The sequence below is a fragment of the Eulemur rufifrons genome, chromosome 5, assembly GCF_041146395.1.
Source record: "Eulemur rufifrons isolate Redbay chromosome 5, OSU_ERuf_1, whole genome shotgun sequence".
Classification (NCBI taxonomy): domain Eukaryota; kingdom Metazoa; phylum Chordata; class Mammalia; order Primates; family Lemuridae; genus Eulemur; species Eulemur rufifrons.
In genome coordinates this window covers 51,234,387-51,253,918 of record NC_090987.1, presented here as the reverse complement: position 1 = coordinate 51,253,918, position 19,532 = coordinate 51,234,387, and the positions used below count along the sequence as shown (strand labels likewise).

Genomic DNA, 19,532 nt, shown 5'->3' with positions numbered 1-19,532 from the left:
GGACTCACACATGTCTTTTTAAAACAGGACGCTTCATTCATGCATTTAAAATATTTTCATCTGTACATGTTTTATGCACACAGATTTCCATAATACCAGGTACAACCCACTGAAATTTCTCAGGTAGTTAACACGCTCCTAGACCAGTAAATGACAGCCTGGTACATGTTTTCCCTGTTTTCTTTTTTTTTTTTTTTTTTTTTTTTTTTTGTCATCTATTACAAGCTCCTAAGGTTAGACTGCTCCAGAGGGCATCTGGGGTTACCTGCCCTGTTTCCTTATACGGATCAGGTCAGAGGGAAATGAGCAGCAGAGCGTCCCTTCCCTTCTATCCTCAGCTCCATCTGGTACCATTACAAGTTTCTACGAGTAGGTCTTCTGGACCTTCCTCCCAGAGACTCACTCCAGTGTCTTCCTTTGACTCCTTCATTTAACAATCTCTTCTCGATATACCTTGCCTGGGGCATAGCAGTTTGCCCCAGGGCACCTTGCTCTAGGATGTTTTGCTATGTAGCCACAGAAGCAGCTGCAGAAACATCCTCCTCTCTTTGAGCTTCTCTCCATAAATAGCAGTCAAATTATTGGGAAGTTGTTTTCTTGTCAGTGTGAAGTCTAAGCAGTGTTGATGTAGACATTTGAAATGCACTCTGAGATAGTCACACTTCCACGTGAAAACACACCAAATTCCTTGTCCTAATGAAAAGTACCTTCTCATTTACAAAACGCAGACCTCTGGCAGTGCTGAAGAGAATAAATGCATATTGACAGTTCTACATCACCTGACCTCTTCCACATTTAATGACATTTAATATGTAGAGTCCTAACAAAGCAGGAAGAGCAAATATGTACCCTGAGATTTGATGTGTGGCACTGGGGTAGAGGATTTGCAATTTCAAGAGTGGTTGACTTTCCTGAAGTCGGGAGGGTGAATTTACTAGCTTAGGAAAATGAGGAAGTCATAGGTCAGCATAATACCTCCCAGCAATGTTGAACTATCCTCAGATGCTCTTTCTCCATTAAATTAATGATTTGTTTCTGGCATGCTATCATTTACCTGCGGGACACCCTGTTAAATGGAATTGCTTTTGAGCAATAACCTCTCCAAAAGTCTAAGGACAATGTAGATTCATTACAATAGTTACCCAAAATGATAGGCGTGTTTTCAAGTATAAAATCAACAAGTTGAAAGTAAGCTCACATTTTATCCATTTTATCTAGTCAAACTTCATCATTTTATAGAGAACTAATTAAATGTCAGAAAGGTTAGTTTACTCAGAGCCCACAATCATACAGATAGAATGTTAATTGTCCTGTTACAACTATGCTGAACATTTATGGATTAACTACTGTAAATGGAAAAGATTATGAGTGTTTACAGTAGACTTTTTCCTAATATGCATTTTGTTGCCTCCAAATATTCTTTAAAACATTAATTTGAATATGAATAAGGCGATAGACTTTTTTAAAAATGTAGGAAAAGGATCATACTTTTTATTGTCCACTATGAAATAAACTGTAACGTCCCAGGCTGCTGTCCTCAGGGAGGGCCCAGCAGAAGCTCTCTCTCCTGCGTTCTCTCTCTAGCTCAGGATCTCACAGTCCTCTCATGGTACCGGTCAAGAGTTCCCATCAGTAACTCTCAGGCAGGGACGTGCTGCAGATGTCTCACTCCTGAAAGCATTTAGCTTCCATGGCGTAGGCTTTAGATAATGGCAAAGTGGGATTACTCTATGCAAAGGTTGACTGAGAGCACATATTATTTAAGAGTTTTTTGAAAACTTATTTAAAATGTGAATGACTTGATTCTTGCAAGATGGTTTGCTGCGTTACTAAGAAAGCATGATGTATTAATAATTTGCCCCGGCAGTCTCAGTATGTTCTCCCATTTACAATTCTGCAGTCCTGTCCACTCTCAAATCAGTTGCCAAGCCTAGGGTTCAGAGCAAAGCACGCTATTAATGCCATCCTGGAATGCATTTGGCGTTAGGGCATTACTGCAACCAGCGTACAGGAATGCGATAGCGGATGATATGTAGCATGATATGTGATCTCTGACATTCCTTATAATTCTTCTATTCTCATCTCCTTTTTTTCCTTTCTATTTCAATTACTTTGAGCAGCATCAAGAAAAAATTACCAATCCACCAAAATGAGTAAGTCCCCCTGTGAAGCCATGAAATGCTTACTCTACACGATGCCATTTCATGCTTCTACATCCTAAACTTTGACCATTTTCTCCTCCGGGAAAAATGTCAAGTTTAGGTGTCAATAGCTCTCATTACCAACTAATTACTAGAACTTGAGCTAGAAAAGCTAACAAAACCTAACTGAGTTTACAGTTTGTTTTAGGAAAGAACTTAAAACAAACAAAAAAATGACAAGATGCTAACACCCCACCTCATGAGGTCTTTGTACATGCACCGATTTCATTTTTGTTTGTCCTCCTTTCACGTGCCCCTCACTCCAACCTCTCCTGACACCCATTCCCCTTCTGACTCAGCTGCTCTCTGCCAACAGACTGGCCCACCCTGAAGGGAGCCTCCCAGACCTCACCATGATAAATCTGACTGCCAGCCTGGAGAAGCCGGAGGTGAGGAAGTTGGCTGAGCCCAGGGAGGAGAAGCCTGAGGGATACTCTGAAAAGGCCGAGAAGGGTGAGCTTGGGAAAGACAGCGAGCAGTCAGAAGACGGAGAGGAAGAGGAGGAGTCAGAGGAGGAGGAAGAAACGTCAGGTAATCGACCCACTATGAGCAGTTGCTCAGAAAATGAAGGCTGCCAGGCTGAGTGAGTGAAGGAAACACTGACTTGCCCCGAAAGGATATGTATTAGACCTAGTCCACGAGATAAAAATTGGAGTTTTTTCTTTTGGTTGCTACAGTTGTAATATTCTTGTTCCAATTGCTCCAGTAATTTTCTCTCAATTCTGACTGAGGGGAAGAGAGCAGACGGCTGGTTATCAATAACTGGCCCCCAGTGGGGCTCTGTCTGGACACTCGTGGGATGTGGCTCTGACCATGTGCTCAGGTGCAAGCCTCTGGCAGGAGTGTTGCCCACCAGAAGTAGAAACAAGTCGTGCTTGCTGCAAAATCTCTGAAAGTTCTAGACATCACTTTTACAAACTCTTTCTCTAGAAGCCATTGTGAAGCTTTTCCAGGAAACCAGTAAGAATATATTTCTAGTCCTGTTCTAAATCTTAAGGACATGGGCAATGGGGGAGAAAATTAGCAATTGGATAATTATCATTTCAAGCAAACTCCTAGAGATGTTTTTATCATCATTGTTCATTCCTTATTCTTTAGGCTCTTTTTTTCCTACTTTTCTTTCTAGCCTTGAAATAATGTTTTAATAGGACATGATGAGAATTGAATACTTTCGGTGATCAGGAAATGTTATGTGACAGGGAATATAAAAGGCAGAGATCTTAGCCTATTTAGCAGTTACCACAAAGTATGGGAGAAACCAGAGAGCATCACCTCTGGGGTGATGTTTTGGGGCTGTGACATTAAGATGCTGCATTTGTCTTTGTTGGTCCTCTGTGCGTTACAAAAGTAAAAAATTTAAAAAGCAGCCTGAGGTAGAAGATCCCTTCAAAGGCAAGCTTCCCCAAAGCCTGGTCTCCTTCTCCTGCCCATCTCAGTACATCTCAGGAGAGGACCAGAAATGCTCTCTGCGTGTCTGAGCAATGGACATTCCTCAGTGTAAAGGGGAAAGCCCAGCTCTATGAGACCAAGTAATTAAGACTAGGATTTTGTTACACTGCTTTGAGATGGGTTTTCATCTTTACTAACAGGATCTCACCTAAAATTGCACTGCACTTTGTTCTCTCACTCCTCATGTATGTGCCATCTGTGCCATCTACACCTCTGAATCACGCTCGTTTATTACCTAAACCTTTGTATTGACTATTCTCTGAGTCACTTTGTAAATACAGTAGTCCCACCTTATCCTAGAGGGATATGTTCCAAGACTCCCAGTGGATGCCGAAACCATGGATAGTACAGATACAGCAGGCACGAATTTCTTTTTCCTTCTTCACAATTTCACAAATAGAAGATTTGTTCTTACCACAGATCTTAGCAACCTCAGGATACATTTTTTTTTTTTCCCTTATAGTCAAGAACTTTACTATTCACTAAAAGGAAGCTCTTTATGGCTTCTCTTTGACATGTCCAAACTGCCAGCATCACTACTCTTTAACTTTGGGACCATTAGTAAGAAAAATAAAGTTAACTTGAACACAACCACTGCAATACCACAACAGTTGATCTGATTACCGAGATGACTACTAAGTGACTAATGGGCAGGCAGTGTAGACAGCACGGTCATGCTGGACAAAGGGATGATTCACATCTCAGGGGGGCAGGGCAGAGATTTCATCACACTACTCAGAACAGTGTGCATTTTCAAACTTCTCATTTGTTTATTTCTGGAATTTTCCATTTAATATTTTTGAACTATGGTTGGTCGACTGTGGGTAACTGAAATCTCGGAAAGCAAAACTGGATAGGGGGGACTACGGCAGCATATTTCACTGTTCAAGTCTCATCATGCCCTAGTAAAACATTATTTCAAGTCTGGGAAGAAAAGTAGGAAGAAGAACCTAACAGCATTTAGAACCAAATACAGTAACTGCTACAACTACCCACGCCAGGCTAAGAAGCTACTTAAGGAGATATTTAGGTCCAGCCTAGTCTTGTGAACTTTTATCTCCAAACATGAGGATGTGCTGATAATGCAAAATGGCCCTCTTGTAACTTTCAATCAAATCAGCCAGCACAGTTCATCTAGACAGAAGCATGACCCCTGCACCTAGCACAAGGTGGAAAGAAGAGTGACGTATTTGATTAAAAATTATGATTAGAATGAATCTGACCATGTTTCATGAAACGTGTATTTGGTCATTCTGATACTTGGTGTCCCTTTTTCATTCCAACAAGGAGCAGGCTATTCCACCTGTGCAGAGTTCTGATTGGCATTTTCAGGAACACTGGAGGGCTTTATCCACTCACTGGTCAAACTCTGTCAAAAGAGACTGGCCACTTATTAAAGTGCTATTTTGGCAACAATGATGTCATCTGGAGAGAGCTCAGGTTACTTAGTATTTTCAGAAAATTAGGGGACTATAGCTCAATGTTAAGAGTGAATAAGGCCAAAATTCTTTACACTAATTAAAAGGTGGATAAAAGTAGCCTTATCCCTCAGTTTATGATACCTGTGTCATCCTGACTTGGACTTCTTAGACCACCCTTAGTCCATATTTTGTTATCCACTGTAAATTTTTTGAAGCTTCTCATTCCAACTTGAAAGTTATAAGGTATGCTTTAAATAATAATACAAAAAATTTTATGCTCTTTGGTGTACTTGCTATTTTGCAGATTTAAGGAACAAATGGCATCTGGTGATTGACCGCCTCACTGTGCTATTCTTAAAATTCCTGGAGTATTTTCACAAGCTGCAGGTGTTCATGTGGTGGATTTTGGAGTTGCACATCATCAAGATTGTTTCATCATATATTATCTGGGTTTCTGTGAAAGAGGCAAGTGAGCATTTGTCCCATCATCAGGCCAAATAGAACCATAGAGGGTCATCATTTTCCTTTCCAACTGTCCATGATGTTTTTTTTTAATGTGATGCCCGTTACACTGAGGTATAAAGGCTCCAAGGCAGGCATATGTGCTTTGACTTACAGAAAAACTGAAGGGCAGTGAGTGGGACTGAGAAAAAGGAAAGACGGCAGGAGAGAAAGAGGGTCATGGCTGAGTTTCTAATTGGCTTACTGATATCACAAAGGTTACTTGTTTTCATGTAGTTCTTAGTGGAAGTGTATGAGAGCAAGTGGCTTTTCTGTGCTTGCATATGGGAATCTATCTCCCTAAATTCTCTTTGAGAAAAGCAGTAACCATTCCAGTTTATGTTATCAAGCAATAAGCTTAGATTCCAAAATCTAATAAAATGTTCAGTAAAGCTCATCTTATTTATTATTGGATTTTTCAAATTTTTTAAATGTTTTTATTGTTGGATTTTTGAGACAAGATACAGAGTCTTTAACAGTGTACTGTGTTGCACTTCTATTTCCTTGTCTATAAAAAAAGAGTCATCATCCAGCCAATAATTATTTAATACTTATTGTGGAGAAATTTAGCTTTCTTTTAATTTATTCAACCAAAAAATTTGCATGCTTCTAATTTCCCTGGACTATTTTTGAGTTGGTTATAATTCAGAGAGTCTCACAGTCAGGAAACTACTGCTTATAATCTTTAAAAAGTTAAATAATAGGAAAATATTACAACTACAATACTACAAACATAAATGATTCATAAATAGGTAACTAAAGGATAAGCCTTAATTTGAGCTCTATAGTCTAAACTAGAACCTTCTCCCATTTCATACAAACTATGTGAAATGGAGAGGTGACCCTTTCCAGGTGGAAACAAAAAAGGAAACCACACTGTGAAATTCGTGGTAGAATGTGACATATGCTTCATTGTTAAGTAACTAAGCCTATATATTAATAAGAGCCAAAATCTAGCCTACTATGTACATTGAGAGCAAAAATGTTTAAGCATTTTAACTACATAGGTGAATCGACCAATTCAGATGAAATTTGAGGGTCAGAATATTAAAGAGAAATTGAAAACAACAAGAGAAGCCATTTGGCAAAAAAATGAGCAAAGACCATTTCTGAATTAACCAAATATAATGTACAGATAACTTCTGATTACCTGAGAAGTCATGTAATGATGGCAGATTTGTGAAGGCATATTGAAACAATTTAATGATGGGAAAGGGCATTAGATAAAAGAGAAATTAGAGTCAGGCAAGAAAATTCACTATCTGAAATCCATTCTAGAGAGTTCAAAAACAGAGTTAAATGACATACTTTCTTACAGATCCTAAACAAAAGGCAAATATAACTCTTTCAATCATCCTAAATGAGTCTCGAGAATGTAGTCTCATGAATAGACTAGAACATAAATAAAGGATTGTGATCTAGTTACCTTGTTACCCCAGTAGAAAAAGGGCGTTTCATAAAATACAACCAGTTCCTTCTCTGTGATGCACACCTTGCACAGACATTGAGATTTCCGTTCCTAATTCTACCTCTCTCACCTCTGACTTACAAACATGTCAGGGACTCATGAAGCAGAGACATGCTGCTTCTGCTGCTGCTAACATCTACCAAATCCCGTTTCTGTAAGATCGTTTTTAACCACCTGTGTTGCAAGGGACGTCATCTCACTGACGTGAGGGTGAGCAACTGCACAATCTTTGAAGCCATCTCTGCTCACGTCTCCCCCTCTCCACACTTGCTGTGGGCTCTGGGCTCTGGTCAGCACATGCGTAGCTGGCTCTTTCTGATGGAACAGGCGCACAGGGGAGCCTAATCATAAAAACAACTTCAGACCTTCATTGTCCCCTTAAAATGCATCCTGCAGGGAAACTTTTTTCTGTGCCGGGAACGCAGCACACTTTCTGATCATTCCCAGGTAACACAAAGTCCTACAGGGACTTTGTATAGCAAGCAAGACCTCACTTCATTAATTAAAATTGTGCAGCCACAGAGAACCAGCACAACTCGGGTCTCTTCCCAGGTAGAATCTTCTTCCTTTCTCACCCGCATCTTGTCCCCTCTAATTGCTGACTTCTCCAGGACCCTCCCGCTGGAGCACAGACTCACAGACTCAGGGCCAGAAGGCTGGGGACATTCTCACGTGGCCTGTGCTATCCCACAGTGGCCTCGTGCTCTGTGCTGGCAGTGGGTAAACCTTCCCCTGCTCTCACGGAGTCTCCTCTGCGGGTGCCCAGCAGCCACAGGCCGTCACCAGCACCCAGCCCCTGGTGGTCTGGTATCTGCTCCTTGTGGGCTCTGCCGAGGAGTCCTGTCACCCTTCCAGGCAGCCCTCCTGAACTGTCTCAGGGCAGCCCAGGCTCTCCGTCCCCCCCACATCAGGCCCCAGGGCCACTCTCACACAGGCCCTGCCCTGCTGGTGCACACGGAGCCCAGCAAAGCAAGTCCCTGGGCCCTGCCACCAGGGCCCCCATCTCTTCTGGCCCCGAGGATTCTCTGGGTGAAAGCTGGACATCAGTGCCCACACTCTGTGCCCAAGCCCCACAGCACACAGGGCACCTGCAAGTGGGCCCCTTGCAGCTCCTCACTGGGGCTTTGAGGGAAAGACATTCTCCTCTGAGACTCCCCACCCACCCTGTGGTCTTGGCACGGGGTCAGGCAGACGGCAGCCCCTCCCCACAGAGAGACTCTTCAGGAGTTGTGGCAACACAGTTTGGATTCAGACATCCTTATCCAAGGCCTTAGGAATGGTGCTTGTTTTCATGAACTTTGGAGTCATCTCTCCCACAAATATTAATATTAAATCTTTTCAAAGTTATCATCATGGGGTATCTGAGGAAGAACAAGCCACTGGGAAAGAAATTGTCAGAGAAACCTTTATTTTACATCAACATCTCTTACTGAGGAGTGACACCACATTGAAATAACCTAGATATAAATATATATATGAGTATATATATAAAACACATTGTCTTCTCCTTTTTTTAATACACAAATACTTCTATAATTTCAAAAGGTTGCTGGAGAGCTCTGTGAGATGGAGTTACTCCTTGAGGAAAGAGGCCATACTTTATTTCTGTTGTTGCCCTCAGCTCCTCCAGGGGCCTGGCCAACTGGAGAAGGTCCACGTTTCCTGACTAAATAAAGGAAGCAAATAAAAGAACTTTTCAAATTTGAGATTTCTCCCAGATGTCAGTTGGCTTTATTATTATTATTATTTTCACTGCCACTGAGTGTTCATTTAGCCTTTATTCCGCACTCACAGTAGACTGAATGCTCACGCGGTGCTGGACGCTGGGGCAAAAGCTTGAAAGACGCACTTCTTAGCTCAGCTCACACTGCCTGATGCGAATAGCTGGTAAATAAAACCCACAGTGGCGTTAACTGCTGGTTAGAGGTGCCCACAGGGAGCTCTTGCTCCACAGGGAGGGGTATGTCCTGCAGGGGGTCACACCCTGCAGGTGACAATTACACTGTGGGTTCCCTGAGAGAGGCAGGCCAGGGAGACCCTCTGTTCTCGGAGGACCTTTCTCTCGAGGAAGTGCCCTCAGCCTCACAAGTTTATGTTCAGATAAGATGATAATTTGTGTAAAAGCGCTTTGTTAGGAAGGTATAGTAACATAAAATTGTTTCTAAAAATTCCCTGATAATAAGAATCACCTGGACACTTGTTATATACATGGATCAGCACCTATTTCCCTAGAAATTCTAATTCTTCGGTATTGCGTGGGGCCCAGGTATTTTTCTTCTTTTTTTTTTTTTTAAATGAACTTTCCATGAGATTATCACCAGGGAAATGATGAAACCGTGGTCTTTTTAGATGATGACACTGTGCTAGAGCACTTTTTGGAACCAGACTGAGGCTGCCCCTGGCTTGCTGCCTGCATAGAACAAAGTCTCTGAGCAACAGTTTTTCTATTTGTAAAATGATAAAAATAAAAATATCCACCTCACAGAGGCTCTTCAGTCCTTATTTTATGCAGCTCCCCTAGGATCTTGGGTACTGGAGAGGCTTGCCTTGTCCTTGACACGCTCCCGTCTCTTGTCCCCGCCATCACAGGCTTGCTTTCTGCTGGACTCTGCCCACTGCTTTGGCCGCTTCTTTCCGTCTCATCCACAGCCTCCTCCTTCTCGTCCCGCCAGCCTTGGGAGTGCTGCTCAGGCTCTGTCCACAGCCTGCTCTCACCTGTCTAGACTCTGCGAGGGGAGGTCCCAAGCTCTCTGGTTCAGTTGCCCTCTACATGCCATGAGTCCTCAATCTGTGTCTTCACCTCAGTGCTCTCTTTGAACTCCAGACCCTACGTCCAAGTGACAACTGGACATGACCCCACTTCTTGTGTGTCCCAAAAGCACCTTCAACTAATTATCCCTGCCTCTACATCAGTTTCCTCTTTAGATTATTCTTACAGATTCCCAACTTTTCCCTTAATCTTTTCTCTTCTAATGTGTGGAATCATAATGCAGCCAGGATGATCTTCCCAGAGTGTGACTGTGATCACGTTAATCTTCTGCTGGAAACCTTGCAACAGCTCTCTCTGGTCCTCATGGTGACGGGTAAGACCCTTATGACCTGACCTGGACCACTTCACCATTGCTGTCCCTAGACCTAGGACACCTGGTGGACTTTAAAGTCCTGTGTGAGGTTTCAGGTCACACTTCTCTCACATTAAACCACTCACTTCTCCACGGATGTCCAACCCTGTGCTCCCCCTTGCCTGAAAGGCCTAGGACCTGCAATTCCTTCTGCCTTTCTGTCTCCTATTTAGTCTTTAGGTCCCAGTTTGAATCTGACCTCCTCTGGGCAGTCTTCCCTACCCCGAGGCTAGATGACTCAGCTATGCACTCACTTGACAACTTATTCGTGCCATTGTGTTGTTGTGGACAAATCATGTACTTCTCATTGCGTTGTCCTGTGTGCTTCCAGAGGGCAGGAAATCCTCATGGGATGTGTTACTTTGGACCTAGTTAGAACTTAATGAACTTATTATCTTTTCCTCTCTTTCCCCATTGCTCAAAAATTAAAAATACTACATGAATTAATTGTACTGTTTTTATACTCAATGCCTTTAAATACATAAAAGAAATAACAGAGAGATTTAATTTCACAGTATCTTTAATAGGATTGGCTTTTTAATGTCCAAAATGACATGACACTTGCTGATGGATAAGGAAGAAGAGTCAATTAGCTACTCAAAATATATTTAATATAACATTGATTATGTTTGTGAGTGCTTATAGTTTACAGAGCACCTCCACACACAGTATTTCTTTCATCCTCAATTAATTCTGTAAGGCAGCTCTTCCTACATAATACTTCAGCACTTAATTCTCAGAGAGGTCCCTTGCCTTGGACAATGACAAGTAGTTGAATAGAAGAGTAGCAGGTAACAAATAGAATTAAATACTGTCATGAAATCTCCACATATTCTTTTTTTATAGTTTTATAAGCCAAATAGGTAACCACACCTCTTAGAGACCACAGTGCTTAGCACTTGGTACATGTTCAGTTTTGTCAATTGAGTGCATGCTGTTATTTCCACCTGGTAATATTAACTGTCCCTGGGATATCATTTTAACAATATTCAGAATAAATGAGTATTTCAACATCTGAATAAGATGGCAGTGCTTTTGTACTGTTCAAAGAACTATTACCTGTAGAGAATTGCTAGAAATGGGGAGACATCTTGTCTGATCAGTAAACTCACACGTAACCCAAAGCCAACATGTTCAAGCTGAAGTCATTGCCCACCCTCCTCGATCCAGCTGCTCTCTCAGCATTGCCTGTCTCAGTAACGGCACTATCAGCCACTGAGCCCTCACGCAGAAACCTGGGAGTCACTCCTTGTGCTTTCTCCCTTAAACCCCTCCCCACTACCACCAAACCAATCAATCATCAGTCCAGCTAATTTCACTTCCCCTCTCAAATGCCGGCTTCCTCTCACTCTCTCCTGGGCTACTGCAGCAACACGTCCCCTGGTTTCCTGACAGCGCGTCTAATCCGCACAGTGCAGCCCTCCGTTCCTCAGTTACATTTGTCTCAGTCAGATGCAAACCTTACCTTCACACCCCCCAGTGCAATGCCCTCCGTGGCTCTCTGTTTTCTGAAGAATGGGTTCCTGTGCCGCATGGTGTGAAAATGCCCAGCCTCACTTCCTGCTGCACTTCGCACTTCCAGGTGTTTGTAGTCACTTGTCCCCACCATGCTCTCTCGTGCTTTCCTGCCTTTGTTCAGGTGTCCTTTACCTAGAATGCACTTCCCATCTTTCTTGCTTGGCCTGGCTCATCTTAGGCACCATCTCTTCCTGAAAATATTTCCTGAACATCTGCATTAGACTAAGGACCATTCTGGGTGCTCTCACGGGGGCCTGCCCACAGCTGCAGCTTAGCCATTGCTACATTGTATTGACTACCTAGTTAGATGTCTGTCTGCCATACAAGCCATAATGTCCTGAAAGGGTGAGACCATAAATCACTTATCTTAGTACCCCCAGCACCTAGGGCAATGCCTTAGGAACTCAGTCAACCTTTGCTGAACTGAGTAAATCAAGCCGTCCTGTTTTGTGGGTGTTATGCCATGTTATATATTTTTGTCCCCATTTCTGATTTTATGTTTCCAGGTGTCTCTGTTCAACTATGTGTTTTTGATTTCTTGGGCTTTTGCTCTGCCGTATGCAAAGCTACGCCGTCTGGCTTCAAGCGTCTGCACTGTCTGGACGTGTGTGATCATCGTCTGCAAAATGTTGTACCAGCTCCAAACCATTAAGCCTGAGAACTTTTCTGTTAACTGTACCTTGGTGAGCCTCAATGATGGGGGAATATTCCTGACTGCCCTTTAGGGAACTAAGGCAGATATGTGGGGAACCTGCATCTCCAAGCACATTCTGTCTAGCTTGTGAGTCACTTCATCCAGGTTGCATATATTCCAGCCCCGAGTGGTGTACCTAATCTCCTCTCATACTGGGATTTCCCCCTTGAAATGGGCCTTTCCTTCCCCAATCCCACCAATGTCCCTTTGCTCAAAGCTGAAGGAGAATGATCCGAATTCTCCTAATCTGTGGAGCTATTTGTTACTCCATTTTCTCTTCTTTTCAGCCAAATGAAAATCAAACGAACATACCCCTTCAGGACCTGAACAAGTCTCTACTCTACAATGCTTCCATTGACCCGACAGAGTGGGTTGGCCTGAGGAAGTCTTCTCCTTTGCTCGTCTACCTGAGGGTAATGGCTGTACTATGCTTATTTTGAGCTTCCACGTGGTCATAGTTTGGAATCCTTTTCCTTGAGACTCTTAATATCACATCTGATAGTAACGTCATCTTCTCATGTGGCATTTGGAATCACCTTTGCAACAAATTCTAAATGTTAAAATCAGTCCTGCATTGTGCTGGGGACAAAATGTCCATGCTGTCTGAGATTAGTTGAATAAAATATGACAAAAACCTTTACTGGAACATTTTGTAACCATTACAAGATGGAGATCAATGGGTGCATTAGAATTAAAATATGTCTAAAATATACTGTTCAGTTAAGAAAAGAAAAGCAGATCTCAAAACACAGTGCATAGTATGATCTCTTCTAGACACAAAGAAAAATATTGGTAACATATACCAAATGGTCAATAGTGATGATTTCTGAGAACTGGAGATAGCATTACAAGAAATTTTTGGATCTAAATTCTGTTTCTCAATAATTTTTAATGAAGAACATATATTACATTCAGAAGTAATAAACCATATCTCAGCAAAAGAAACTTTGATTGCAAATAGTCATACAATCATAATGAAAACAATATACTTCAGATTTTTCACATTTACTTTGATGGATAAGCTGAGCAGTCCTAACTGTATTACACTGACAATGCACTTAGCAATAAAAAAAACGTTTATACTCAGCAGCTGGGATTTTGAAATGTATAAACATCCCACTTTCTTTGGGCAGTTCTTAGTTTTTCCTCATGTGGTAGAATCTTTTGTCATGGTATCTGCCATAAATAGCTATTATAAGTATAAAACAAAATGATATTTGAAAAGAGTGATTAGAATAGCATCAGGCACCTATGGTTCCATGAATACTAACCATTTTTATTACCACTACTGGAATCACTGTTATTATTTTACTGTCATCAGCATGCTTCTCAATTTACTGCTCTCTCTAGCCAGATTTCAGGGTGTCCAAAAATTTCCCCCTAACTAGCTTCCCACTCTCCAGCTTGGTGTGTCTCCAGCATGTTTCTGTACTGTTTCCCACTTCTAGCTGCAAACAGTTTGGACCACTCTCCTCAGATAATGGGAAACTGCTTCCTTTGTGGTGTGTGGTGTGTGGTGTGTACTTTTTGAGGAATAGGAATGGGAAGCAGCAGTCTTATGTCTAGATCCTAGTGCCATAGAAATTAGCCACTTACGTAGTGGAGGTAACTCCACAATAAATACGATAAGGAAAATGAACACTGAGCTCTAAATTATATTTAATAGAGCTGGGATTTTATAAAACATTATCATTTTAGACATCAAGAATTAAATACGATGATTTATTTTTGGGGATTGCTTGAAATTACTGAATCATAAAGTATTAGGTGTACACAGCTGTGTTTCTTGCTCTGCAGAATAATCTCTTGATGCTGGCTATTCTGGCCTTTGAAGTCACAATTTACCGCCATCAGGAATACTATCGAGGCCGAAATAACCTTACAGCGCCTGTGTCTAAAACTATCTTTCATGACATTACAAGACTACATCTAGATGATGGACTTATTAATTGTGCCAAATACTTCATAAATTACTTCTTCTACAAATTTGGTCTGGAGGTGAGTTTCCATGCTGACGTGTTATATTTCTTCTTTCCATGAAAATTCAAATAACTACCTTTAGCCATTTGGCCACGGGAGCTTTGTTATACGTCTCCTGGCCATGGTTACTGCCTCTTCAGCATTGACAGAGGGTGTTTCCACTGATGGATTGACCGGGCTTGGCTGAAAGTTTTCCAGGAGCAGGTGCCAACCCTCCCCCACCTCCCGCAGCAGTGCGCTTCGCCTCTCTGGATCTCAAGAGCCATTTAAACACATGGACGCCAGTTGTCATGTTAACTTATTAAGAATAAAATATTATTAACTTTCTTTCTTTTTGTGCATCCTGAAAGTGTAACCTGCAGCCAGAATGGACCGTTTTGGTCTGAAATGGTTGTGGTTTATTTCTCAGTGGAATGAATTTGGAACAGTGTTTCATGAAGAGATCATAGCTGTTCTCTTTATTGTTTGAAGTGGCTATCACAACAGTGACATTTTTCCCTTAGTCAGTTTTTCCCTTAGAAGTAATCTGAGCAGCATTTCTGTCTTCATGCTAAAAGACACTCAGAAGAGCAAGCCTTGGGCTCCTGTGCAGACAGACCTGCCCTGAGGAATGCAGGTCTCTGCTGCCTGCACAGGCCTGACATCTGGCACCAGTCTTCTTCCCTGTAACCCCAATTTTTTGCTTCTTCTCATCCTTACACAGACCTGTTTCCTAATGTCAGTGAATGTGATCGGCCAGCGAATGGATTTCTATGCCATGATTCATGCCTGCTGGCTAATCGCTGTCTTATATCGACGCAGAAGAAAAGCCATTGCGGAGGTCTGGCCCAAGTACTGCTGCTTCCTGGCATGCATCATCACCTTCCAGTATTTCATCTGCATTGGCATCCCGCCGGCTCCTTGCCGAGGTGAGCGTGCCCTTCCCTGGAGCCGGCTGCTTTCAGAAGCACCCATTACCACGTGGACCAATGGGAGAAGAGTATTGATTGTGCTGTTCACCACTTCCCTCCCTGCAGATTACCCATGGAGATTCAAGGGTGCCAGCTTCAACGACAACATCATAAAGTGGCTGTACTTCCCAGATTTCATTGTGCGGCCCAACCCCGTGTTTCTCGTCTGTAAGTGTTTCAGCCACAGGGCCACAGAGCATTGGAATTCGGGTTTATTGCTAATCACTCTTCACGTGTTGTGCATTAGTGCCAGACTTTATGGTCATGTAAAGGCTTGTCTTTATGCATTAATATCACACATCATTAATGGCTTCTACTTGCCCTATTACATTTGCAAAATTAATAAGTCAACATTGGAAATACCATATTCACTTGCATAATTGCACCTCCCAGCAGCGCTCCCTGCCTGCCCCCCCCACACACACACACCTACACACCCACTTTTTAAAAGGCAGACCACAGAGGGAGGCCTGTGTGTTGCACCTCGGTGTTTTCTGGCTGCCACTGCAGACAGACCAAACCTAAAGCTAGGACTGTGGGAGCTAGGAGGATGCTGCCCAAATTTTAGTTGCTCTAGAGCTGACTTGCCCAGGGCAGCTGGTGATCCAAAGGTCAGAGCAGTCTCCCAAGACCATAGGCGAGTGCTGGGTGCTACAGAGAACTCAAGAGTGGCTGTCCTGCCTAAACATATTTAGGTTTAATTTTTTTAAAAAGGAAGCAACTTGTGCTGCAGGCTGCCAAGCAGGCTTGGCCTGAGGCCTTTCTGGGCAGGGGAGGTGGCAGACAGCTCTCTCAGGCTGCTCTCTGTGCTCCCACAAGCTGGTCCACACATCCGCCTGCTCTCACCATGCTTGCAGTGCGGCTTAACTCAGGAATAGCCTTTGGTTACAAATGCAAATGGAGATGGAGAGAATAAGGAAAACAGAAATGCCTGCACCTGCCACATGTAAAAAATAAAGATGGGGAAATTGCTCAAATGATCACCTCAAAACTGGCAGGAGATAAATGCAAATAAACATTGTCCCATCAGAGACTCATGAAGACTAGTAATTAGCACTTAATATTTTGACTCACCAACACGCAAATGAAATCCAGAGACTCCCCCACTATGAGCCCCTGGAATGTCCATGGTCACTGTGTCCCCCAAGGTGGGGAAGGTGTGACTTGGTCTCAACGTTGGAACCCAGGATGGATGTTACTATGAACCACGGGAACATGACTCGCTGAGGGCTGGGGAGCACTTGTGTGAGGAAGCGCTGCACTGTGTAAGCCAGGAGAGGAGGAGTGGCCCGATGACCTCACCTTTGTCTTGCCAGATGACTTCATGCTGCTCCTGTGTGCCTCACTACAACGGCAGATTTTTGAGGATGAGAACAAAGCTGCGGTGCGCATAATGGCAGGGGACAATGTCGAGATCTGCATGAACCTTGACGCGGCCTCGTTCAGCCAACATAACCCTGTACCAGACTTTATTCACTGCAGGTAACAAGAGCTTCACATTTGTTAAAAGCCACTTTACTGTGTGCACTTCGATCGCTCCACTGCAGAAATTCTCTCTCTGCTATACTTGGGAAATGGATCAGCTGTGCTGTACACAGTGGAGCTAATAAATGCGGGCAGTGTGGCTCAGTGGCCTGGAGGCTGGGCCTCTGAATTGTAGCCGTGCCTCTGCTTTTGTCAGTGTGAACCATCTTTTCATGGCCTCAGTTTCCCGTCTGTTCTTCATACAGAAACTGACTTGTGCCAATACCAGTTAGAAGCTCTCCAGCAGACAGCCCTCCTCCTCACTCCCCATCCCTCCTCCTCATCCTCACCTTCCATCCCTCATGCTCATCCTCATCCCTCCTCCTCACTCCCTGCCCCCTATCCACCATCCCTCCTCCTTATCCCTCATCTCTCCTCTTCATCCTCTGTCCTTCATCCTCATCCTCATCCCTCCTCCTCATTCCCTGCCCCTTACCCACCATCCCTCCTCCTTATCCCTCATCTCTCCTCTTCATCCTCTGTCCCTCCTCATCATCCTGTATCCCTCCTCCTTATCCCTCATCCCTCCTCCCCATCCCCTGTCCCTCATCCTCATTTCCTGTATTCACAGAGGGCTGGGGAGGTGGTCCCTAGCCACCCTTGCTTGTGCTCCCCGTTAGCAGTGTTCCCTCTGTGGCCCTGCAACAGCTCCCTGCCTGGTACCTTTTCATCACTCTGCTGTCCTCCCGCCTCTGACAGCTGATCTGGGTGGCCTGGTTGTCCCTTTCGTGGTGTTTGGGTTTAAACCATGCTCGATCTCTCACCGTGCATTCCTTCCCTCTGCATTCTCTGGGCTTTCACACTGAGCTTTTATCCCTGGACACCGGCTTCGTGGAGGGCATGCTCACCCTCCTCAGCCTTCGGCTCTTCCCGTCCTTGGAGACTCCACTCAGCCACCACTGTGGTAGCCTGAGGAGGCTGCAGTAAATTTTCATGGCCACTTTACTCTCTGTGTGACTAGGGACTGGTAACCTAACCTCTGCTCCTCGCTGACTCGTGTCACCATCCCGTGCTGTCACGAGGATGTGGGAACAGGCTCACGCACAGGCCCAGCCTGTGCACCCGACATGGGGAGAGATCACAGTTGGCGCACAGGCCAGCTGCCTCTCCCCTGCGGAAGCTGCTCGCCAGCTTCTGACCCGCTGGAGATTCCTGTCCACGTGGTGGGCTCACCCTCCGCCTGAAGTTGTTATTTTGAGAACCTCTCTTATCCCCGCCTCTAAGGTGAAAGCACCTTAGCCAAAGACCACTTCTAACTGATTTTCTATACCTGTCCCCCTTCCCTACCCGTACAGTTGTTGGCCCACAGTGCACGTGACGGCGGTTGCTGCGTGCTCACCGTGCGCCAGGCTCTGCTCCAGGCTTTATGTGCGTTGAACCATGTCACCCCAATGACCACCTGTGAGTAGGTAGTATTATTATCCCCACTCAGTAGATGACGAAACTGCAGCAAACAGATCAGACGTTGGCAACAGCAGAACAAGGATTTGAACCCAATCAAACTAGCTCCTGAGTCTGAATGCTGAAGCACTTTAATGCTTCAATATGTACAATCGACAAGTTAACTTGCAAAAAAACTGATATGCTGTATAGACGTAAAGATTCTATTTGTAAATCAAGTATCCTGCTAAACGCTAATCTAAGGTAGGACTCCCCTTTTTTACCTCTCCCCTGTGAGGCTAAGAAAAAAATCAGTCCAGCTCATCCTTTTCCCTATTGCAAAGGGAAACTATAAGTATTTTATAATACACTCACAAAAAACCTAACATCAAGAGTAAAGGTCAAGAGTTCATGTGTCTGAAAAATGTACCATTAAGGCACAACTCAGACTCATTGCCTGATAATGCTGGATAGGTCAAGCGCAGTGCAAATTTTATTGAGATAACTCATTAACATCCTACAAAATAACCCATTAATGAAAGAACTAATCCAGAATTGGTTCTCCTATGTTTCTCCCCAACATGGCAAGAGAAACAACCAAAGCAAAACCCCCAAAACAGAGAAGCTATAATCCATCAAACACAGAGGGGAGTTGGCCTGTAGTGTATCTTCTGTCAGATGACAGTGATCACACTCTGGAGCTCTGTTTATTGAAGACAACTGAGACCCGAACACCAGCCTCACCTTCCATCAAGAAGGCTGCAGGGGAGGATGGGCCCCAAAAGGGATCCTGACTCGGCCCAGGGACAGCCAAAAACAGAGTACTGGAAAGAGCCCAAAAGCCCCTCAGTGGCTGTGTCTGCCTCGTCAGAATTGCTTCCCACCTGCAAGGGGAGATCTTCATCGCTAATAAAACCTTTGTATGTGGTGTGGATTTGTTTTAATCTATTAACTTATAATTCATCAAAAGGAACCCACTCTTAACTTTTCTCTCGCTAGCCCGGAGGCATCTGTATCTCAGAGTTTCTTTTGCCCTACATGCACTCATGCCTCCTGTAGGAAGATAAAGAGGAGTTTTGAGTACCGAGTGGGCAGGAACCGTTGCTGTTTGTGAGCCTGTGGCCTGGAGGAGACGATGACAAGCACACTCAGTGTTCCCACGACTTCCCTATTCGTTCACGACTGTTTATGTGAGGCTCCCTCTGTACCAGGCAGTTTTAAATGAAAGATGAGTAAGCGCTCACGGTACGGCTTTCACACACAGTCGAATGCAGAGTATGAACTTTTCCCTTATTAAAGTAAAATCTCCCGATTTTGTCTTTTT

At 43.7% G+C, this 19,532-nt stretch overlaps 1 protein-coding gene across 3 annotated transcripts in view; it reads left to right on the top strand.

Annotated features, from left to right (window-relative positions):
- PIEZO2 (piezo type mechanosensitive ion channel component 2) overlaps positions 1-19,532 on the top strand; it is a 459,581-nt gene that overhangs the window by 359,405 nt on the left and 80,644 nt on the right. For 2 of the 3 annotated variants that reach the window (XM_069468280.1, XM_069468279.1), the window contains exons 19-27: positions 2,121-2,153; positions 2,518-2,732; positions 5,376-5,536; positions 12,187-12,363; positions 12,662-12,787; positions 14,172-14,372; positions 15,058-15,262; positions 15,371-15,472; positions 16,621-16,786. In XM_069468280.1, the coding sequence (XP_069324381.1) occupies positions 2,121-2,153; positions 2,518-2,732; positions 5,376-5,536; positions 12,187-12,363; positions 12,662-12,787; positions 14,172-14,372; positions 15,058-15,262; positions 15,371-15,472; positions 16,621-16,786 (1,386 nt within the window). The remainder of the gene's footprint in view (positions 1-2,120; positions 2,154-2,517; positions 2,733-5,375; positions 5,537-12,186; positions 12,364-12,661; positions 12,788-14,171; positions 14,373-15,057; positions 15,263-15,370; positions 15,473-16,620; positions 16,787-19,532) is intronic. The other variant, XM_069468281.1, reaches the window with a different exon arrangement.